General features: G+C 42.0%; 1 protein-coding gene and 1 long non-coding RNA gene across 2 annotated transcripts in view; both read left to right on the forward strand.

The window, feature by feature from the left end:
- Positions 1–14393, forward strand: part of LOC308286378 (uncharacterized protein) — a gene marked incomplete at both ends in the record, with an annotated part of 84582 nt that extends 70189 nt beyond the window's left edge. The window contains 3 exons of the mRNA XM_080727374.1: positions 3095–4372; positions 9541–9711; positions 14389–14393. Coding sequence (XP_080583500.1) covers positions 3095–4372; positions 9541–9711; positions 14389–14393 — 1454 coding nt within the window. The remainder of the gene's footprint in view (positions 1–3094; positions 4373–9540; positions 9712–14388) is intronic.
- Positions 14394–15806: 1413 nt separating this feature from the next.
- LOC308286672 lies at positions 15807–21554 on the forward strand. Its single transcript, XR_013962115.1, has 3 exons — positions 15807–16221; positions 19941–20080; positions 20901–21554. It is a non-coding gene; the product is annotated as an uncharacterized lncRNA (long non-coding RNA).
- The last annotated feature ends 3703 nt before the right edge of the window (positions 21555–25257 follow it).

Below are 25257 nucleotides of genomic sequence, written 5' to 3' on the forward strand. Positions count from 1 at the left end.
TAACAGAGTGGATGTTCTAAAACTTAAAGCTATTTAATAGTTAGGACAATTTTAAGATTTGTTTTATTAAGAATGTTACATAGTATAGCTTTAAAACATGCTTAGAAATACAGATGTTGTGGCTACAGTACATGGCTCTTTCACTGGCCTTGGTATCAAATCCACCTGGACTGTTTGATGTTGTGTTGCAGTGGGTGAAATGACCACTGATGAAGACTCCTTTCTACCAGTGAGGAAGAGGAGACTCAGTAAGGCTCAACCTCCAGATAGTGAGTATAATATGTTGCTTTCTTTTTTTTTTCTTTTTTTTTTAATAGTCTAGGCCCCCACTGTTGGTCTGGTGGTGTAGACTACCATGTGTCTCCTCTGACACACATTGGGTCACCAAACACTTCTTTACTATTCACTTGATGGATTGGATTCATTTAATACGATTTATGCAAAGAAGAATATCGAGGCAAGGTTTATTTATGGTTGCGACCGTCAGGGAGCAGTTTACTATGAAAACCTCCACCGGCCGTCCGTCCGTCCGTCCGTCCGTCCGTCACACGTCACACGTCACACCTTTGAAATACTTCTGTTGGTTTCTGCACTGATCATTTATACAATGCAGCTGTGTTTGCTCGTGTCATCATGATGAGGTCATAAATCAGCCATGCCCAAATATAGATTTTACAGGTTTACATGCTTACTCAGTTATTCGTTATGTGAAAGTCCTATGACGTCTATGATATCTGACATCATCATACATACATTCCCTTTTATGCCCATAAATGGAGATCCCCTCTGTAGAACCAGCCACTGACATCACTGTAATGTCAGGGGAACCAAATCCCTTTTATGCCCATATATGGAGATCCCTGTGATGCCAGGGGAACCAAATCCCTTTTATGCCCATATATGGAGATATGGAGATCCCTGTGTTGCCAGGGTAACCAAATCCATTTTATGCCCATATATGGAGATCCCTGTGATGCCAGGGGAACCAAATCCCTTTTACGCCCATATATGGAGATCCCTTATGTCATCAATATTAAGCCCATATCTGTGAATATCTATGGGTACCAGATGTCTCCATATATGGTTAAATGGTCCGATATACATCACTGGCCAGAAGACCAAGAAATGGTGCAACCTCGCCCTTTGCTTTTCTCCCTTAGGCATCTTACTGGTAGGTAGTTTAATGAGGAATGCAGTATGGTGGTAGGTAGGTAGTTATGGCCTTTGATGTAAGATTTTCACATTCTAGGATAACTATATTTGCTATTCCCAGATGATGCCCTTTTAGGGTACCCCTCATGCCCATATATGGAGATCCCCAGGCTTTACTAATTAACATACGTTTTATGCCCATATATGGAGATCATTGTCCCAATGTCATCAGATATATGGGCATAAATGGACACAGGCAAACTAGATGGGCTGTATGGATATCCAGATGTGTGATGTAAGTGTTTTATTCCAAATGTGGCACCCCACAGACATATTTCCAGAAACAAAATCCCTTTCATGCCCATATATGGAGATTTCTGATGTCATCAATCCCAGGCCCTGTAAAAAACATGGTTGCTATGGTAAACAGTTGGTTGCTAGGGTAAACAGTTGGTTGCTAGGGTAAGAAAACATGGTTGCTATGGTAACAATTGGTTGCTAGGGTAAACAGTTGGTTGCTAGGGTAAAAAAAACATGGTTGCTGTGGTAAACAGTTGGTTGCTAGGGTAAACAGTTGGTTGCTAAGGTAAAAACATGGTTGTTATGGTAAACAGTTGGTTAGTAGGGTAAACCTTCAATGATTTTGACATCTTGTTACTAATCTGTCGGTAGATAATGCCGGTCTTATATAAGGGTCATTTGTGTACGGTGTGATGTCATACTGATGTCAGCAGTGTGACAGGAGATAAGCGACCAACGGTCGCTTATCTCCCGATTAGGGAGTCTTACTGGTTATTTTAAATCATGTTATGTCTGAGGAAGTGCAATTTGTGCCAAACAAAGACAAGATTCACAAGATTCTCATGATGTTGCATTTTCACTCTGATCAGGGGCACCTAAATTGTCTGTGATAATTGCGACCGAAGGTCGCATTATACCCTGAGAAATCTCGTAGCTTGTCTGGCTGTCAGTATTGTCTGACTGTCTGTATTGTCTGACTGTCAGTACAGGAAGTGATGTCACGTGATGTCAGTGAGTCACAGTGATGTGGTACAGAATGACTCATATATGGGCATAAAAAGGATGTCACATGACATCACTTCCTGTACATACATGGAGATTTCTGATGTCATAAATCCCAGGCTGAAAATGTTAGGGTACCCCTTATGCCCATATATGGAGATCCACAGGTATCCAAACCAAGGCCCTGCTTGGCATTACTAATTAACGCACGTTTTATGCCCATATATGGAGATTCCTATATTGTCAATATTAAGGACATTATTAAGGATATTATGTTATCAATATTAAGGACATATATGGGAATGCCCATATTTGGTAATGACAGGAAGGGATGTCACGCCTGTCTGACATTATTAAGGATATTATGTTATCAATATTAAGGACATATATGAGAATGCCCATATTTGGTAATATCCATATATGGGCATGTTTGAGAATGCCCATATTTGGTAATGTTCATATATGGGCATGTTTTGACATAACATAACTATCATGAAGGGGTCTCCATATATGAGTAACTGGTCCCATATACTGTACATCACTGGCCAGATATAGCCATGAATTGGTGCAAGTCACCCTGAGGTGTCTTACTAGTGTATATGGGCACATCATTACTGGCACCAGCAGAGTGCACAAGTACTGTGTTCGACTGCATACTTATGTATGTTGTGTCCTTTGTTTAAGCCCGTAGCCCAATCAGGGACCAGCATTTCTGTCAACATCATCATTAACAGCCAATGAGGGACCAGCATTCCTGGTGATGCCAGTTGTGATGTCACTGGCATCTCCAGTGGCGATGCCAGTGGTGCGCTCTGCTGACGCACAACTACGCAAGTTGGCACCTCGACAGAGTGCAGCTCTAGTTTATTTACTGTATATGGTGTAGTTTTATAACATTATCTATTGTGTTGTCTTTCAGTGGCAGTAGACAACACTTTGGACTCACCAGTGTCTACCACTGCACCTGAGCTGAGACTGGTGCTACTGGGGAGGACTGGAGCTGTGAGGAACGCAGTAGGAAACACCATCCTGGGCAAGGAGGCGTTCTGCGCTGAGGCCAGCTCCTCCCACCTGAGCCAGAGGAGTCGGAGGAGAGAGGGTGACGTCTGTGGGAGACGGCTGGTGTTGGTGGACACTCCAGACTCTGGATGCTCACTGGAGGACACGAGGCAGGATGCGGGGCTGTGTGTACGTCTGTCCGCCCCGGGTCCCCATGCCTTCCTCCTGGTCATACCAGCAGAGCCCTCTGAAGGAGAGGTGAGAGGGATGATGGAGAAGATGCAGGAGGCATTTGGAGAGAGCTGCTGGGATCACAGCATTGTCATCTTCACCCACGCTGACAGTGTGAAAAAGCTGAATCTTGAGGCGTTTCTCCAAACAAGCAATCAGGAACATCAGCAGCTCGTAGAGAAATGTGGGAACAGATGTCACCTCCTCAACATCACAGACAGCAGCGAAGCTGGTCAGGTTTCACAGCTGCTGGAGAAGATAGACGTCATGGTGGCAGGAAACACAGAGAGCTTCTACAGCACTCAGACCTACCAGGAGGCAGAGGCCCAGGTCAGAGAGATGGAGAGAAAGATTCAGAGGGACATGGAGGAGAGGAGACACGTGGAGGAGCAGAAGATGAGGGAGAGGTTTGAGAAGGAGCTGAAGGACTCTCTGAGGAAGATAGAGGGATCCATTCAAGAGCAAGAAGGAGACATCAGGAAGATCGACCATCGGACAAGCGAACTAGAGCGACACATGAGGGAGGAGAGGGACGAAGAGAAGAAAAGAGAGCTGGAAGCAGAGTTGAGGAGGGAGTCTGAGAGAAGAGAGGAGATGGAGAGAAAGCTAGAGAGGTTTAGAGCAAAGAGAGAGAATGAGAGGAGAGAGGGGGAGGAGAGACACAGACAGGACATGGAGGAGATGAGAGAGACCTACGAAGCAGAGGCCAGAGTGGAAGCAGAGAGAAACCTGATGAAGGTTCTCCTGCCTGAGATCCAGAGGAACATCATGATCTCAAGCACAAAGATGCAGAGAGAGTTTAACAGACAACTGGAGGAGAAGAACAGAGAGATGGCAACGTTGAAACTAAAGTTAGAGGAGAGCCACAGCAGTTATTCAGTACTGAAGGAGGTATATGACAACTCACTGGAAAAACGCCTGAACTTACTGGAAAAACTGCCGTCAGAAATGTTAGAAGGGGGAGCATGTGAGAGGGGGAAAATGTGAGCAGAAGCAGGGTTCAGGAGATTCCACGTTAACTCATTCTGTGCCAGATGCCAAAATGGCTCCAAGGTAGCTGTGCCGAGATGTTGTATGTTTTTCTTTACTATGCAATGAAAAAAAAAGATTTTTTTTTTATACTTTTTTCCCCCACAGAAACAGACACAGTTGTTGTGATTCAGTGGCAAAAAGAATTTTGGCAATCGGACAAATGGTTCCAGAGATAGAGCTGTTTGAATGAAAAAAAGTGTCCATCCACTAGAATGGACACACATGAACACACATTTTCTCAATCAGCTAAACGAGGGAGCGAACACACAAACAGAGAAAAGCATCTCTCTGATCTCAGGTCATTTTGACATCTTTAGTTTTTTTTTTTCTATGTAAAAAACACAAAAACCGTCATAAGCCGTCATTGGCACACAGGGCTATTGGAAAAAAAACGTCATAAGCAGTCATTGGCACAGAATGAGTTAAGCTGCTGTAAAGAATAGTCAGCCTATGTACGTTTGGAAGAGCAAAATTAAATCTGAAACTGTATTACCTTTTAACTAAAACATTACGTTCCAACTCCATGGTATCAACAATGTAGAACCTTTGATAGCTTCCAAGAACAATATGTCCAGAAATTAACTATGGTGGTATATGCGTACATACAAGATATCTATTTGTTAACTTCAGGATGTGTGACAGCAAAAAAAAGAAAAAAAAAATCATCATTGTGTCAAATTACGGAAGCTTGTTTAACACATTGACCGCCTCCCCCGATAGTCCCGAGAAAATTCCAATGTCGCTCCCCGCCAGGCCCGATAGTCCCGAGAATTTGCTTTTATATAATGTAATGTTTAATTACATTCTTCTGCAGCCCGTGAACAATTTTGAGCTTTCTGTCATATAAGGAACCAAAGATATCACTCATCAAAGTAAGTGTGTTTGAAAACAAGAGTGTAATAACGTATAAATCTCAATAGAAATGAATAAAACTCCCAATAAACCACAGTGAATGCATTTAGCGTGGCAGAGCGCAGCCCGCAGAGTGCAATCAGCGACACACTGGGCACACGCATGTAGAAGGATGTGGGGCAGGGATGTGCAGAGAATATTTAGAGAGGCAGGGGCTGACATTTCTAAAGGGGCCTTTTGGTGGACAATTCTATTGAATGCAGCCCTCAGGGGCAGGGGCTCAAGCCCCCTTTGATGTCTATGTGTGTACATGCCTGGTGAAGGGGCTGGCAGAAGCGACAACGGAGCAGCTGGATCTGAGACCATTTTGCACAAATCAAACAAAATCCAGTAAAATGTTCACTTGGAAAGCCATGACCTGCCTCATTGGCCAACAACACACAGCTTCATCATAACCCCCAAAGTCTCGACAACAAAATATGTCCCAGGCAGCCACACAACAACGAAGATCAGAAGATCAGATCAGCAGGAGCGTCACAAGGGAAAAGTGGGACTGAGTCTGATTTACTAGGGCCCAAGGTGGAAGGGGCTTCATTATTTTATACTTTTGCTATTGAAAAATAGCAGATCTACAAGCTTGCAGCGCGACACTCGGTGCCATGCTGTGAGCTTGTATACATCTATTTTTGAAATCCCCCTATGAAGAAAATTCATGGGGGGCCCGCAGTGAATCCTTGTACCCAGTGGGTACAAGGATTCACTGCGGCGAATTGTCTTCATAGGGGGATTTCAAAAATAGATATATACAAGCTCACAGCATGGCAACGAGTGTCGCGCTGCAAGCTTGTAGATCTGCTATTTTTCAATAGCAAAAGTATAAAATAATGAAGCATTTGAACAGATCCTCAGCCTCTGAGCCAAACAACCCACTACAGTACAAACACATAGAATCACCTGATGCAGCGCCGGTCCATTCGACTACCAATCCGATCTTCAAGCCCTGCTCGCGGGAGAGGAGAGGAGAAAATACCCCCCGGCGAAGTCCTCGGTCAGGCTTTTCTGGTCTGAAGAAAAGCGACGCGTCGCGCCCATATAACTCCAACAAAAGTAGTGAAAATAGCAGATTTACAAGCACACAACGCCTCATCCCAAGCGCGATGATCGTTTCACGAGTGTCCTCCAACGAGTAAGAAAAGTAAACGCGACGATCATCATTTGGCAGCTCTGTTTCCATCCTAAACGTACTGTTGTTTTGGTGGATAATATTCCAGTCTGATGAAAGGGTCGCGTCCAAGGTCCATATAACTCCATGTAACAAAAGTACTGAAAATAGCAGATCTACAAGCACACAACGCCTCGTCGCATCAGCCGCATCACAAGCACGATAATCGTTTCAACGAGTAAGAAAAAGCAAACGCGACGATCATCATTTGGCAGCTCTGTTTCCAAAGTAGGCCTACTGTTTAGCTTCGCTAGGTTTTCCCTGCTGTGCACGCGCGATGCGCGCGCGCATGCAGGCATGTGCATTTGAGGCGCGCCGTGCACGAGCGCGCAGCCTGAGAAGAGAACGTCTAAACGTGCAGCGCTCCTGGAACCATCTAGCGTGATCGCACATCGCAGCAGTGTGCTCATAGACTATAATGAGTGTGCTCTGTTCTAAAGCCCGCCTACTGTATCCGGTTATGTAACACTCAGATACATGCAAGACACGTTTCCGCATCTGGTATAGACCCAGAACGGATCAGCAACAAGCAGGGCAAATTGTCCCAATCAGTTCTCTACAGGCCACTGAGGCCATGCAGCCAGCAGTTTGCGCACATCAATCAACAGAGCATGAGAGCGATTCAATTCAAAGGAACGTTATTGGCATGAGAAAACATAGGCTACGTTTACATCGCCAAAGCAAGTGCCACAAATAAATAAAAACAATTGAATATGGGGAACATATTTACAGTTATACACATAGGCCTTGCCTTATATAAAGTTATAAGTTATAAGTGTGTGTGTGTGTGTGTGTGTGTGTGTGTGTGTGTGTGTGTGTGTGCGTGCGTGCGTGCGTGCGTGCGTGCGTGCGTGCGTGCGTGCGTGCGTGCGTGCGTGCGTGCGTGCGTGTGTGTGTGTCAAAATGTGATCTGTGCAAAATAAAACACTTGAATGTTGAATAAAAGGTAAAAAGCTTATTTCTATTTCTGTGAAGTCAGTATGACGCCCTAAGGGCAAGAGGTGACCTATTACAGCCCTATTACACTATTCCAGTTATTGCCCTATTACACAATTACACTTATTACACTAGTACACTTATCTGATAAGTGCCTGACGCCATAAATTCAAATATCAACTGAATTATCCACTTGAAAAGCGATCGATCACAAAAAGGTAAATATCTCCAGTTTTTTCAATTATAGCTGGATTTTGGTCAAAAATGGCTATTTTGAGATGGCTGCAACTATAGAAAAAAAAGCTTTTTATTTATTTATTTTATTTTTTGGTGAGACTAGAGGTTGTCTTGTTTCATTTCAGGTACTGTAGGACATTGTCAAAAGAATACAGAATTTAGGAAAAATGTCAATATAAAAAAAAATTATAAAATTTTTCATTAAACAAAATGGCAGGAGAGCCAAACAGTCAATGTTAAAATGGCGGCCAATGTGTTAATAATTACTTTTGTAAATCTTGCTTGTTAATAGCTGCTCCAGTTTCTGGTAACTCATGATGATGATGATGACGATGATGATGATGATGATGATGATGATGATGACGACAATGGTTATTAAATTTGTTTCATATGAAATACTTTTCATGACTAGTGTTACTTATTAAATTATTTCCTAATGTACTGTATATTCATTATTGATAGCTTTTTGATACAGTATATCATCAAGAAAGTGGAGAGTATCATTCCAGTTCTTAAATCCTTACACTGGCTCCCTGTGTGTCAAATAATTGATTTAAAAGTACTACTGCTAGTCAAGTGCGATAACATTAAAGATAGCTGCAGAGCACATCTCTCTTTCAATTGCTTCACAATGATATTTATGACTTGGCCCATATTCAACACCAATGGCTTTTTACAGAAAATTAACTTAAAATAAAATCAAACGATACTTAAAATAGATTAGCCTACCCAGACTGTTTAGCTACCAAAAATGGCTAATGAGGCAGTTGTTAAGTAGAACTACAGTACATCTCTCTTTCATTTACAGTACATTTGATTTGCATTAGGCCTACAATATTTGTAGTTTTGTACATGCTAATTAGTCGGGCAGAGCCACTGGTAAAATATCGTGTTGGCCATTATCTCTGGAACGGAAGGTCCAATCTGCTCAGTTTAAAGCTTGTTGCATGCGTGACTTTGAGGACATTAAGGTGGTGGGCCAGTGGGCCAGAGTTTGAGTATCACTGGTTTAGGGCCAAAGTATATATCTGATCTTGTACGATGTCATGAACCTGTCAATCAGACCTCAGGTAATTTGGGGAAAGTCTGCTTTCTGTTCCTAGAACCACAAGCGTGGGGAAGCAGAATTTAGTTTTTCACACTAAGCATGAGTCTTGCATATGTAATTAGAATGCCTTATTCTTCATGCAAAATCAAATCAATGTCAATCAAATTAAATGTATAAAAAAAGTTGTCAGACAATCTATTTATTGTATGCAAATTATAGACATGATGCAAATTGAATGAAATCTAGCTGTGTCCATTTACTCCATTTCCAATTCCGATGTAGGACAGGGGATTGTTTAAATCAATATAAATCAATATTGATTAAATCAATAAAGTTCTGATAAAACAAAACAAAAAGAAAACAGATTTTGACTGATTCCAGTAACATATTTTTACCTCAACAAAGGTGCAATTGTAGGCCTATCCATTCCATGTTTTATTTGCCTTTGAAAACTAACTCGTCCATTCCAAGTTTTATTTGCCTTTGAAAAATAACTCGTCCATTCCAAGTTTTATTTGCCTTTGAAAACTAACTCACTATTCTCATTACGTTTATTTATAAATATTTGTATTTGAACAGGGCAGTGCATATTAATAATCACCACACATACAATGCCGTGTAACTAGGCCCTACACCATATTAGGAAGAATGCTAATTTCCATCTGTAGTCCCCATACAGAAAACAAGCAACATTACAAAAAAAAGAGACACTTAGAAACATTACTAAAAGGGTGCAAACAGAAGAGAAAATACAACAGTAAAAAAGGCCTATTGTTGGCCTAAGATACAAGAAAAGCTCTCTTCACAGTGAGAGAGGCCCTGGCCAGCCTCTCCTGGCCCCCCGGGGAGTTTTCCCAGGCTGAACCCAGACACCTGCTGCCTCACGTGGGATGGAACTCTGACGACCACCTGGCCTGGCTGCGTCACACCCTGCTCAGCCTGCACATCCCACCCTGGCAGCCAGAGCCCTCCCAGCACGGTCAGTGGAGACATGGATTCATCTATCAGGATGAGGATATGATTTGTCCATATTATTTATCTAGATAGCATATTATTTATCCATATTATTTATCTGTATAAAATATTATTTATCAATATTCATTATCTATATAGCATAATTAATATTGATCTATATAGCATATTATTTATCCATATAGCATATTACTTATCCATATTATTTATATATAATACATCATTTATTATTTAAGTTGAATCAAAAAATGCAGAGCTGCTACAGTTAGATATTGGAGCAGTGGTTCCCAAACATTTAGCCCAAATCTAGTGAAAATAGACAATCTACAAAGCTAATGGGTTTTGAAAGAGAACAAATCCAAAAATAAAATAAAAAAAGGAATCACAATTGTAAACTAAATGTAGGAACAAATAAATAACAGAGTAGACTATTTATTCGTGGCCCATAAAAATGTATCTGCGACCCACATAGTATGGGTCCCTGTTGGGCTTCTAAAGTTCCACTGCAGGGCACTGGCTCCCCCTGCTGGGCAACAACTGCTTTTTAATGCATGGCTGAAAGGTGACATTACACTTCATTCATTAAAAGATCAAATGATGAAGGCTGACCATGTATGTTCAACCTGTCGTACCAGTTTTGATATGTTTTGAGACAATATGAATTTGATATGTATGCAATAAGGTCTTGATGTATGCAATAAGGTCATTATGGCTTATATGGACACGACGGGCTGATAATTATCAGCCCGAAGTGTCCATATTAGCCATAATGACCGTGCAGCAAGACCTTATCGCACTTATTACCCGGCTAATACATAAAATTAATAATTTGACTCTAAAAATCAAAACAAAGTATTTCCTTGTTTACAGACGGCTGAAAGTGCGTCCATGTGCGAATCCATTTTCGGTTACTGCGTTGTCTATTTCTCGCCTCAAATGTTTTTTAAAACATTCTTCAGAGCAACGTTTAAATGACGCTGTGTGTTTGTTTACATGGCCGACATGTTGGATACGGCGCTAAATCCACGCAGTGCAGCCTGAATACAGCAGCTGTTCTGAGCCGTTGATTAGGCAGCGGTGAATTATAGAGCGGAGCGGTCATTATACGCTCATAATTCACTGCTGATTTCAGCGCTCGACCAATCAGAATCAAGCATTCAACCAAGCCGAGTAATAAGTCATATTATGTTCATGTTTAAAGTCTGCCTCCTGTTCAGTGCTACAGTGCTTATATTATTTTATATAATGTTAATGTTATATTATTTTATATAATGTTAATGTTATGTTACTTAGTAAAGCATGGATTAAAGTTCTCAGTCGCCACGATAGTAGCCAGCATGTCTGATATGGAAGCATGTTGATCACCGAAAGTAGTCCATCGACAAGCTCTCAATGCATTAATTTACAATTGAAGCATTTAGCAGTAGCCTATCAGTACATCAACATCAATACATCAAATGGAAATAAATAGTAGGCAATCTAAGAAAACAGTTAGACCGAGCACCTATTCAGTAAAAACTTCAACAAATGATAACGTAAGAAAAACTATCTAAATGACTTCATGGTCATTGAGGGTGGGTGAGTGCTACGTTAAGTGCTATGGGTTAAGGTGAAGTCTTTAAACAGGGGTCAGCAAACCTTTTTGAAATGAAGTGCCATGTTTTTATTTTCTAGATAGTCAGTGTGCCATGTCAACATACATTTTTATGACAAATACTTCTGACATATTTTGATTGGCAGGACATGTTATAACAATCATTAGACCCAGATCAATAACCCACCTATCTCCCTGACTCCCTCCCCAGTCAGAGTTCAGAGTTTTAATGAATGTAGAATTATGTGCAAGATGTAATTTGCTGTAAACTAGCTAACTTAATGTAATTGACCACGTTTTTAATATATAAATCCCCTCTCTCACACAGTGATCACCCTCCCATCCCCTGCTTTAAACACTTTTTAATGTTGTAGACAGGCTGCTTTTTAAGACCTGGTACCACTTTGACCCTTATGTTATGCTTTAACTATTAAACTATAGCAGATCTACAAGCTCACAGCGTGACACCAAGTGCTGTACTGCAAGCTTGTACATCTGCTATTCTTGAGGTCCTTGACATTAAAAGAAAACTGAACCACTGACATAGAAACATGTGTTTTTCAAAAACCTTAGAAGTATTTAGAAGGCATTTATAGAATTGGTTAAAGAATATTCAAAGACTTGCAAAAATTCTCATTTATTTAATTATATATAGGGGGTGAGGATAGGGCGTGGCCTTGCAAAAATCGGCCACTTCCGCCCGCCATTTTGGTTGCTAGCATATCTTTCTTGTGAGACTCTTGGATAAAAGGGTCACAGTTCACAGTTCGCTGGTTGTTGACAGACGGAAGATGGATCGTGCAATGCGTGGGAGAGATGGACCATATGTAGAGAAGCTGAACAGGGACGCAAAGGCACGCTACCTGGTTAAAACGACTCAACTGGATGGATTTGATCCATATGAACACAAAGTTTGGGAGATAGTGACACTACCAGAGGAGTTTGGTCTGCTACCACCGCTGACAGACTTCAGCATCTATCAGTACCTTGTTTGTGGAATGAATTATTGCACTCTTGATGACTTTAACAACCGCAAATCTATGGAATGCCATAGTCGTTTTACTGTTGGCTTTGTTGGTAATCTCCACATGTATCCTGTCAACGACCGATACACTGTTGTCCGAGCAGAGGTGGGTTTCATAACTTTATTATTACATGCCAGTCACTTTATTTTTAAATAATTGCATTACTACCATTACTATCTGAACAAGTAAATTCCAGCCAATTGAAACGTAACTGTTTGGTTGTTATTGTGGTAGTGATGTCTATGTGATGTCTATTTTGACAAGTACTAGGGAGTGCCCACACCTAACTTTTTGTAATGCTGAAATGTACCCATAACAAAAGGACGCGGGCAATTGCCTGAATACCACACTGATCACCTGTTCATGGTATTCCATTGTCAGTAAACTATCTGACAAGTACCAGGGAGTGCCCACACCTAACCTGCTGAATATGTACCCATAAAAGGGCACAGGCAATTGCCTGACTACCACACAGAACCTTTTGTGATGCTGAATATTTATAAACTGTTAAGTTTAGATTCAATAACGGTATACTTTACATTAAAATGTATGATAATTGAAGTAATTTCCCCTCATTTCTGGTGGCAACACAGTAAGCATGCATGCAATATAAGAAGACAATATTGTGGTAAGGATGCAAAAAACATTTATTAAAAGTAACCACAAGGTAATTCACATCAGTGACTAAAAAGTATTCCAATGACAAAGTAGTCCATTGACATGGTGCATAAAGGAGGGCAAAAAATCTCAAATGACATGGTGCATACAGGAGGGCAAAAAATCTCAAATGACATGGTGCATACAGGAGGAAAAAACATTTTAGCCTGTCACACATCTGGGACCCGAGTCACTGGTCATTCAATGCACATGGCTGCAACTGATGATGTGTGTAGCAACCAGGCATTGTGATGCTGATGCTGAACCACACTGATCATCTGTTCATGCATTTCATTGTCAGTCAACTATCTGACAAGTACCAGGGAGTGCCCACACCTAACTTTTTGTAATGCTGAATATGTACCCATAACAAAAGGGCATGGGCAATTGGCTGACTATTTGAAAATAAACAACCTACAAGCATGCTAATCAGATTGAGGTTTAATAACTCATGGCAGGTCCCTTGGCTTAAACACATTATGCCTACAGGCTAAAGGATCTCAGAGTAAAAAAAAAAAAGTAAAAATCGGCAGGTTCTCCCCAACTGATAATTTATATGTAATGAAATAAGCATTGAGTAAGTAAAGAGGACAGATGAGCTGTTGTACATGTGCAAACAACAACAACAACAAAGTAACAACACTGCAGAGCGCTTGGTAAAATAGTGGCGTTTAGCGTTGCTGTGTTATGATTGTAACTTACCCTTATGGAAGTGCCTTGGACACACAACCAAGTGTTTGGGAATATCCTCAAAGGTTACTTTGTTTCTTCTTACAGCAGACACCCAAGCCATACGACGTCTCTTGGTTATATCATCCATCTGTTCGCCACAGGTTCTCTTCCAAGCTGGAAATGTGAACATTTTAACTCCGCCGTTTTTATCGCTGACTTCACATCCCACAACGCAGCATTTACGTACCATTGCTGGACAAAGATATAATCTAGAAAGATGGAAGATACACACCACCGTCACTGCTAGACAAAGATATATAATAGATGGAAGATACGCTGTCTGCACACCACCGTCGCAAGTAAGTAGTTAGCTCAACAAGTAGAACTACAGACTGACTGATCTTGCTGCATCCAAGACCTAGCAGGAGCAATGGCCGCCAAAGTGGGCGGAGTTAAGCCCCGAATCTTACGGTGATGTCATAACCGACAACCCCTATATCTTTTTTTAAATAGCAGATGTACAAGCTTGCAGCGTTGAGCTTGTATATCTGCTATTTTTAATAGTTAAATCATAAAATACTGGTAAAAGTAATAATGCGTTCCATGTCTTAAAGAGTGAAGATAGCATTTTAAAAGGTTAAACTAGCAATATGAACATAACATTCTAATGTTGTGGGATATTTCATAAAAGCAAATGTTAAAGCCTCAATCTGTGATTTCTTCACCTGTTTGGCAGTATGAACAGCAGGAACAATGGGCCCCATTCATCAAGCACTTTACGGCCAAATTACACCCATATTTTGATCTTACCAGCATTTAGGAGGTCAGATTCAGCAATGTTTTTGTCAGGGATTTTGAAGGTAAAACAGAAATATAAGATTTAGTCACTTTATTTACACTATATTTACAACCAGATTGATGTTACTAAAACATCATGACATTTTACATATCGTGTTAATTGTTTAGGAATCGGTGCTAGTGTGAGGTCCTTTCACACTGTTTCCCTAATCGCACATTTGGACAATATTTTTACACTGTTGAGATGTATAATTATTATTATTTTTTTTTTGCTTTAACCCGATTAGACCTGCAACGCATTATTACTGTAACCATTATTTTATGTTTTCACTATTGAAAAATTCTCGATTCTATAAATGTTTTCTAAAGCATTTCAGCTGCAGTACCACCTTTGGCCTGAACTGCGCCACCCCCCCCCCCCCCCCCCCAAAATCCTTTTGAAAAAAAAAATGATGATTTTTTATGATGACGTCACAATTGGCAGATGACGTCTGCAAATCTGGACAGCCTGTTTTGAGAACCCGTGGGATACTTTTAACCTTCGCCTTCTCAAAACCAGAGAAAGACACAACGGTCAGAAATGGGACTTTGTGAGGATAGAAGGTGCTAGTGGGACCCCAAAAAAAGGTTTTAAAATAGGAAAAGTGAAATTCCATGGTGTATCACCTGATAGATGAAAATCGTCAGTTTTTTTCCGTGCGGAAACAAAAACGCGTCTGTGTGCAAAGGGCCTTTCCACAGACAAAACTCAGATGCGTGACACGTTATTTTTAGGTCATTATTCACGTTTAGGGTGCATCAGAAGCATAAATCATGCAAAGACGATCCCAGTTTGTAGAAAACACCAGAGAACTTAATAAACCACCCGCTTCGAACGTTATCAGAACATAGAATGTCCATTATCAGCCTTTATTAACTGCATAGAATGCGCCCATTATGGCCATATTGCCCATACTGAGGAACTCATTATGTTGTTATCAGACATAGTCTCTGTTGATTATGTTCACGTCCCATGGAAAATGCCCATACTCTCGTTCAGGCACTATGTTTTAATCAGACATTCTGTCTGTTGATAATGTACATCACATCGGCCGATATGTCAGTCACGTGACTGCTGTTTTTTTGGTGCACGAACGAGACGAGACCAAATGACTATCGTAATTAAACATAATATATAAAAAGTGTTTTGTCTCAGATCCAATTTAAAAATGTAACTTCTGTTAAATGTTGGTCACAGTTAAGACAAATGTGAAAGGATGACTTGGCAAAAAGCATTTATTTATCCAAATGGATTACCCAGCATGCACCGCGCATATGCTAGAGTGGCTGGCTTGATATTGTATTAATGTCCTACAGTTGTGTTTTATGAAACCCTCATCTCTTGACTCTGTAAAAAATAAGGCGATTTTATGCTTTCCAAGGATGTGCAATGCAAGGACCAACGTTATATTTTGAGTGAATAAAGTAAGCAAAACGATAATATGTTATTTCCTATTTTGAGGACTGACGTCACAGGGCCAGCGTCACGCAGTGGGAGAGTATTTTTTGCAGGTCTTTCAGTCCGAGCGTATAAAAAAAGCAACTGGGTTAAGGTGGAGAGAGCCAATCACAATCTTCCACGGCCTTAAGCCAGTTGCATTTGTCCTACAGTTGACTGAATGACCTGCTATTTCGTCTTCCGCTCTGTGTGTGGACTGTTGGAGGATTGTTTACATCAGGAACAAGAAGCGTGGTGGATTTATGAACGATTCCTGGGTATAAGTCCATTCAGGTAAGATACAATGACGGGGGTTTATGTTGTTACATGTCAGGATGTGTAGTCTGTAATCTGTATGCTTATCTTTGCGACTCACTTAAAGGGACATTCCACTCTCAACAGGGAAACAGCTTTTGAGCTTCTCTCCACATAAACACACTTGTAACTTCAAACTCCATTTTAACCATGATAGATTCATTAAAAACACCCATTATTATTTTTCTGTTGACTCATATTACCCTCCTATGTGAGCAGGCCGTTTTTTTTCCTCATTTATTTTTAATATATATACCAGTTGGACTACATCCTAGTGAGGCAAAAGTGGAGGAATTCCATCCTGAACGCTGAGCCATACAGCACGTTCAGCTCTGTAGGCTCTGACCACCGTGTGGTCTCCATGAGGGTACGACTGAGCCTCAGGGTCCCCAAGCCAAGCCCCAAGATTCGGCATGACTGGAAGGCATTCACGACCAATCCGGGCCTCCAAACCAGGTACTCGGAGGAAGTCAGGAAGCGCTTTCGGCAGCTGGATAGGGGAGAGGAGCCCAGCCGTGAATATGGGAGATTCATCATAGCGAATGAGGAGGCGACCAGACTGTGCGTGCCAGTGCTGAACAGAGTAAGAGCACCACCACGGTCCAGACACCCGAAGGTTGTAGCAGCACGAGGCAGGATGGAGGAAGCACGACTCAACTTTGAGCGTGAACCAACAGAGGAGGGTCGCGAGACACTGAACGAGGCCAAACAGTCTCTCTTCAGCACCTACGACGCCATCAAAGGGGAAGAAGTGATGGAAAGTGTGCGAAGAGTGCAGGCAGCGCAAGGTGAAAGGCAATACGGGGAGGCCTGGAAGGTAATAAATGAGATGACAGGGCGGAAGAGGGCCAAGGAGGGCCAGGTGGAGGGACACAGTCCAGAGGAGAGGGTGGCAACATGGTTCGACCACTTCCAGAGGCTCCTGGGAACATCAGTGGAAGAGGGAGAGGAGGAAAATATACCGACAGTCCTCCAGGGCCTGAACATCGACGATGGACCCTTCACAATCAGCGAGCTCGCCAGGGCAAAATCCACCCTAAGAGAGGGAAAGAGTGCTGGGCCGGATGGCATACCCCCAGAGGTCTTGAAGAACTGCGACCTAGACAACCTCATCCTAGACTTTTGCAACAATGCTCTACAGCACAACAAGCAACCTGAAATATGGTCTCTGTCTAATATCATCCCGGTGCCTAAAGCTGGAGACCTCTCAAAGCCAGACAACTACAGAGGCATCAGCCTGACATGTATCACTGCTAAGGTCTTCAACCGAATGATACTGAACAGGATACGGCATGCCATCGACCCTCACCTGAGAGAGAACCAAAATGGTTTTCGAGAGGAGAGAACAACCGTAGCACAGATCCTGGCATTAAGGAGATTAATAGAGGAGGTGAAAAAGAACAACCTAGCAGCTGTACTGTGCTTCATTGACTTCAAAAAGGCTTTTGATTCTAACCACAGAAGCAAGATGGTGAAGATCCTTGAGGCCTACAATGTCCCTCCCAACATTCTCCGGGCTATCGAGACCATGTACGCAAAAACAAGGGCCAAAGTGGTGACCCCAGATGGCAGCAGTGAGGTGTTTGACATCCGAGCTGGGGTAATGCAAGGAGACACCCTAGCCCCCTACCTCTTCATCATAGTTCTAGATTATGCGCTCAGGAAAGCCATAGGGGGACGGGAACAAGAGCTTGGCTTCACGCTAACACCAAGGAGGTCAAGACGGCATCCCGCAGTAGTTCTGACAGACCTGGACTATGCGGACGACATCAGCCTGCTCTCCGACAGCATGGAACAAGCACAAGAACTCCTGAACAGGGTGGAGATAGAGTGTGCCAAAGTTGGTCTCAGGCTAAACGCTAAGAAAACTGAGGTTATCACCTATAACCTACCTGATCACTCACCTCTGACAACAACAGAAGGAGCTGTGTTGAAGGAAGTCAAGGACTTCAAGTACCTCGGCGCATGGGTCGACTCAACTGAGAAAGACCTTAAAGTAAGGAAGGCACTCGCTTGGAGGGCCCTGAACGGCATGAACAGTGTATGGAACTCTAACCTCCCCCGCCAAATCAAACTTAGCTTCTTCTTTGCAACGGTGGAGTCTGTTCTCCTCTATGGCAGTGAATGCTGGACCCTGAAGCCAACCCTGCAGAAGTCTCTAGACGGGTGCTACACTAGAATGTTGCGTGCAGTACTCAACATCAACAGGAGTGCACATGTTACAAACGAGAGCCTGTATGAGGGAATACCAAAGGTAAGCGAGAAAATTGCCACCAGAAGAATGAGACTAGCAGGACACTGCCAAAGACACCAGGAGCTTCCAGCCAGCAAATTGGTACTGTGGGAGCCAACACACGGGCACCGGCCGCGAGGACGTCCCACAAAAACATACGTGGACATACTCAAGGAAGACGTAGGGACACAGAACACCAATGAGCTGGCCAGATGTATGGAGAACCGAGATGACTGGAAACAACGATGGAGGGCTCGTCTGAGGACGACCTAGATAGATAGATTTTTAATAATTATTTGGGAAAATAGAAAAAAAAAAGGAAACAATAATTATTAAACATCTCCCCCAGCCAGGGAGCTGAGAGAGATGAAGCAGGGACCCCTTAACTGAGAGAGATGAAGCAGGGACCCCTTAGCTGAGAGAGTGAGATGAAGCAGGGACCCCTTAGCTGAGAGAGAGATGAAGCAGGGACCCCTTAGCTGAGAGAGAGATGAAGCAGGGACCCCTTAGCTGACAGAGAGGGACCGTTAGCTGAGAGATTAAGCAGCTTTGTCTCTCTCTCTCTCTCAGCTAAGGGGTCCCCCTAATATTAAAGCTAAGGGGTCCCTGCTTAGCTGAGAGAGGGATGAAGCAAGCAGGGACCCCCTTAGCATGCCTTGAATGCTTTGTTGTCAGTATTAAAGTGATAGGTAAAGCCGCTGTTCTTTACTTCAACAGGGGGTCCGGGGGTCCCCAGAGTTACTACAGGGGGGTCTTCCAAATCTTTGAGTGATAGAAACTTTTGTTTATTAACCACTTGAACCCTAGCGTCCATATTCTGAGAAATCTAGCCAAAAATAGCAGATCTCCTATTTTAGGCAGAGAGCTTTGGTGAATAGAGGAAAAGAGCAGACTAAGTACAGAGTGAAAGGTCAAGTTTATTAATATTGACAGTTCAAGTGGTTAAATATCTGAAAACACAAATTGACATGAAAATACACTGATGATTGTGCTGTCAAACAATGAAACTATATGGAATCTAATCAATCTATGAACAGGTTGTGGGGGTCCCTGCTTCAATCTCTCTCAACTAATGGGTCCTTGGCCTGAAAACGTTGTTTAATCTGTCAATTATTTAAGCAATTAATCAGATTGTGGCATTTGTTTAGCTATTACCTTATACATTCTGATTAAAGAATAGCTACACATTTGTCAGGCTAAATGGTAACCGTGTTCTTTTCAAATAGGTAATTTAAAAATAAATATTCAAGGCATATTTTTAGCAGGGTTCCCACGGTCATGAAATTACTGGAAATATTGTGAAACAGTCCTGGAAGGTCCAGGAGAAATAGCTATGCATTCTTTGAATATTAGAGGCAGAAATTGTGAAAATAGCCGATCTTCATGCTCACAACGTTGCGAGGCGTTGTGAGCATGTAGATCTGCTACGTGTGTGTGTGTGTGTGTGTGTGTGTATTACTACCAGCGGGGCATCCTGGCCTACCAGTTCAAAGAAAGGCCCAAGAACATTCGCTTCATCGACGAGGAAGATGCAGGCTGCCACGGTGCCCCAGCCCCACAGACCAGCTACGTCACCATCATCCCAGCCAACCCCATAAGCACCAGGTAGGCCTGTCACAATTATTACCAGGGTTCCCACGGTCATGAAATTCCTGGAAATATTTTGAGATTAGAATCATATTTTTCCAGTACTGGAAAAGTTTTGGAATTGATCAAGGCTCCTGGAAGGCCCTGGAAAAAATAGCTATGCATTGTCTTTGGTTATTGATTTGGTTAATACCTCTGAAATGGCAAATTAAACATGGGCCAAATTGTCAAATATTAGAGCCAGCAATTGTGAAAATAGCCGATCTACATGCTCACAACGTCTCGCAGCGCAGTTTTGGAAATTAATTGATAAAAAGCTGTGGGAACCCTGTTTTAGTTCTTTAGCACGGTATTAATAGAAATTCCAGCGATTATGTGCCGATTTGATTACGATTACTAAACTAGTAAGACGCCTCAGGGCGACAATTCTTGGCCATCTGGCCAGTGATGTATATCGGACCAGTTACCCATATACTATATGGAGATCCATGTACTGTACGTCCCTTTTATGCCCATACATGGAGATCCCTGTCTGAACCAGCCGCACATAATATGGGCTGTCTTCCTCCACATATGGGCAATTCCATTATGCAGTTCTGTTAGATATGGGCTTAATCAGGAATCTCCATATATGGGCATAAAAGATTCTGGGGAATACCCATATATGGACTTTTACATAGGTGATGTCACCGGATGTATCAAGGGAACCAACCCATATGTAAAAATGTGTACACACACACGTCTACACGGAGATAAGCTGTGACATTTCTCATGGCAACCTTAAGTCGCAATTAGTTGGGGCACTCCAAATTTACACAAACTCTGTTTTTCTCCACAGATGAAGCCCAAACATGCCAGGAAGGTCAACGTTGCGGCTGACTCTGGATTGCCACAGTGACCTCCGAGAGAGCAGCATGGATCTGTCTACAGCAGGATCAGCATGTGCGACCACTGGAGCACTTTTGGACTGAACTCTTTACATTTGGATTTGGTGGACAGATTTGTGGAGTATTTATCTGCAACTGCCTGAGGACAATGAAACAAAATGGACTTCCAGGAGCTGCTCACCAGCTTCTACCGGAATGGAGAGCACCTCCCACGGTCACCAGCCCATTCGCCTATAACTTATTCGCCTTAACAGATTTGGTCCTTTCGCCTGGCCAGGCATTTTGCCTGGCTGCCACGCTGTGGGCAGACAGACAGACAGGTAGACAGACAGACAGACAGACAGACAGACAGACAGACAGAATTTGGCACAGAGCAGAGGAGCGCGAACCAGACACAGAACGTTTGTGCTTGCACCCACCCATCTTACAAACCTTCTTCACCATAATAAAGCAGCAGTAGTAGGCTATCTTCCAAATCAAATTGTATGATGTATATATCAGGAGGACATCATGTCATGACTCATGACCTTGCGCAGCAGTGCACGTATCAATTAATTAATTATTTAGACACTGATTCCAAAGCTCTAATCTGTATGTCTGCTCAATTCTGCTGTAAACATAATGTTGGACTTCGTTCCATTTTGGGGGCTGGGCGGCCAACAAAGTAAATCGTCACTGTCGGGCAGAAACCTTGTATCTCCAAGTTTCAAATGTGTACATTTTTTCGCAAAGCCCTGCTTCATCAAACAAGGCTGTCGCACAAAAGTAGTGAAAACAGCCGATCTACAAGCACACAACGCCTCTTTAATTACTTTATTAAATGATAAATACAAAACAAACGGTTTTCTACCCGACAACGACAAATTATAACTCAAGTAATTGGCCCACTGGCTTGTCACTTGTCATGATCTGAAATGGCAAATCTTTGAGTAGCAGCAGCGCTATGGAGAGAGATCTCTCTCTATAGCGCGCAATTAGGGCCTCTCCAACTATTTTTCCCGGGCTGAATCAGGGGCCCAGCATGTCCCTGGTTCTCAACCTGTGGGTCAGTACTCTGTTAACTGTTACTCTTGTTGCATCGAGGGCAGACGTTTTGAAAATGGTGCATTATCTTGTGGAAGAATACATGGAAAATATATATATAAGCTGTATCACAATACACAATCTTATCACGATTCTTTCTCATGTTGGTTTTTATGTTTATCTTTCAAGTTACTTAACAGTCAACCTCCTACAAGATAACAAAAAATAAAAGGGAAAAAGGATGAGGTTTGACAACTACTGATTTAGACGAAATTGCTAATTCTCTGTATTAACAATTCAACATGCATTGTATCACGATATATACTGTATATAATATATCTGAAGAGGCGTATCAACGATATGTATCACCAAATGCCAATTGTCTTTGTAAGCTTCAGGTGGTTGTTATGGTAACGCCTGCTGTCAATCAAATTGTTGCCTTCATCTGTCAATCACTGTTGGTTTTCGACCGTGTTATGCTGTGCTGGTGCTTTTGTTTTAAGATCTTTTGCATGTTACTGTTTTTGTATCAATAAATGATTTTTCATATCCAACTTAATATCTACTCTCTGGACTTACTAACCACACACTACATGCGTGTATGTTTTATGCTTGTTGCCCGCAGTAGAGCTTATTGGTAAGCCGTGAGTCAGATGATAAACCTTTGTGCTGTATACAGTATGTCTGCTTTACAGTAACAATTAGTGTGCTATTACATAGTAATAATGCAGTGATACAACTAAGCAGTTAAAATTAGCCAAAAATAGCAGATCTACAAGCTCACAATGCCTCGCGCTGCGAGGCCGTGTGAGTTTGTAGATCGGCTATATTCGGCAAAGAGTTTCGTGTCGTGGAGAAAAAGAGCAGACCAAGTACAGAGTGAAAGGTCAAGTTTATTAAGTATTGACGGTTCAAGTGGTTACAGTAAATACTCTGATGATTTTGCTGTCAAATAATGGAACTATGGAATCACTGAAAAGGTTATAGGGGTCCCTGCTTCATTTCTCTCTCAACTAAAGGGTCCTTGGCCTGAACACATTGAAGACCTCTGCTGTAGAGCTCTGTAGACCCTGATATTAGATAGGTGATAGTGGAGGGTTTAGCACACAACACTGTAGAGCTCTGTAGACCCTGATGTTAGATAGGAGGGTGTGGAGTCTATGGTTATCATTCACTATAGGTTATCATTCACCATCGTCGGCAGGTTAATATTCACCAGTGTCAGCAGTTAATCATTCACCAGCGTCGGCAGGTTAGCATTCACCAGCCTCGGACTAATGGGACATCGGACTAATAACATTAAAAAACGCTGCACGCCCCATCTAATGTATCTGTTAATAGACTGAATGTCCTTTTGGACATTAGGATGTCCTAACCCTAACCCTAACCCTAACCCTGTCCGCCGTCTGTCTGCACTGATACTAAACAGTGTCACCACCCACCACCATGGTAATAGCCGCATACTGAAACAATGCACAAATTATATTTGTCATGACTGACATCACTGATACTAAACAGTGCCCAAAATGACTGACATCACGGAGTTGTCACAGACTGGCATGGGCACAGAACACCAAATATGGGCATAACAGAGAGCCAGATATAGATACAATGGGTATTACACAACTTTATCTGAGCTTTATGAAGTTTATAATGAAGTTCATAGTGTATAATGACATCTTATCATAAATACATAAAACTTAATGAAGTTCTTTCTTTCTTTCTTTTTCCTTTATTAATTCAGGGGAGCCCATTGAGAGCAAGCTCTCTTTTTCAAGGACACCCTGATCACATCATAAAAAACCACACAAGCAATGTAAAATACAATAGACAATCAAACCACAGTATAACGTTACAGATGCAGGAAGTACATAACATATAATATAGTTCTTACACAAAACATGTGCATTCACTATGTAGTGTGCCCTCAAGGAGCACTTTAAATGTCCCTATAGAGACCAATCGAACCAGTTTCAGAGATTCCTGAAGTTTATCCCACTTGTGTGGAGCATAATACTTGAAGGCCGTCTTTCCTTGCTCACTATTCATAGTTGGACAGGAATACCTAATGAATACCTGTGAGCGAGTTGCATGTCCAGTGACTATTGGTTCTACCAATGTGGATAAATACAAAGGAAGTTTACCACAGAAGGCCTTATAAATAAATAAAATACAGTGTTGCTCTCTATGAACTGTGAGAGATGGCCAACCTACTTTTTCATATAATAAACAATGATGGGTAAGATAATCATCACCAGTTATAAACCGCAAGGCACGGTGGTAGACAGCATCAAGACGCTTCAGTGTGGAGAGTGAGGCATGCATGTACACAGCACATCACCATAATCAAAGACCGACATTATAACAGATTGTTCAGCGAGAGAGAGAGAGAGAACAAAGAAAAGTCTGACGATTTGATAACCCTAACCCTACAGCCCATTAGTCCGAAACTAGTGAATGCTTCTGGTGAATTCTAACCCTAAACTTAACCCTAACCAATGTAGGACTAATGAACCTTTGTAGTTATGGGTAGTCCCCTCAGATACAGGGGTCCCCATCCTAAATACTACAGGGTAGTATCAACATCTGTTGTTCATTGGCTAGTTGAAAATAGCATATCTTCTAAGGTTCTGGGTTCAACGTTAAACGTTTTCAGGCCAAGGAGGTCCCTATAACCTTTTCAGTGATTCCATAGTTCCATTGTTTGACAGCAAAATCATCAGAGTATTTACTGTAACCACTTGAACCGTCAATACTTAATAAACTTGACCTTTCACTCTGTACTTGGTCTGCTCTTTTTCTCCACGACACGAAACTCTTTGCCGAATATAGCCGATCTACAAACTCACACGGCCTCGCAGCGCGAGGCATTGTGAGCTTGTAGATCTGCTATTTTTGGCTAATTTTAACTGCTTAGTTGTATCACTGCATTATTACTATGTAATAGCACACTAATTGTTACTGTAAAGCAGACATACTGTATACAGCACAAAGGTTTATCATCTGACTCACGGCTTACCAATAAGCTCTACTGCGGGCAACAAGCATAAAACATACACGCATGTAGTGTGTGGTTAGTAAGTCCAGAGAGTAGATATTAAGTTGGATATGAAAAATCATTTATTGATACAAAAACAGTAACATGCAAAAGATCTTAAAACAAAAGCACCAGCACAGCATAACACGGTCGAAAACCAACAGTGATTGACAGATGAAGGCAACAATTTGATTGACAGCAGGCGTTACCATAACAACCACCTGAAGCTTACAAAGACAATTGGCATT

The sequence above is a fragment of the Nannobrachium achirus genome, assembly GCF_963921795.1.
Source record: "Nannobrachium achirus genome assembly, chromosome: 6".
Classification (NCBI taxonomy): Eukaryota; Metazoa; Chordata; class Actinopteri; order Myctophiformes; family Myctophidae; genus Nannobrachium; species Nannobrachium achirus.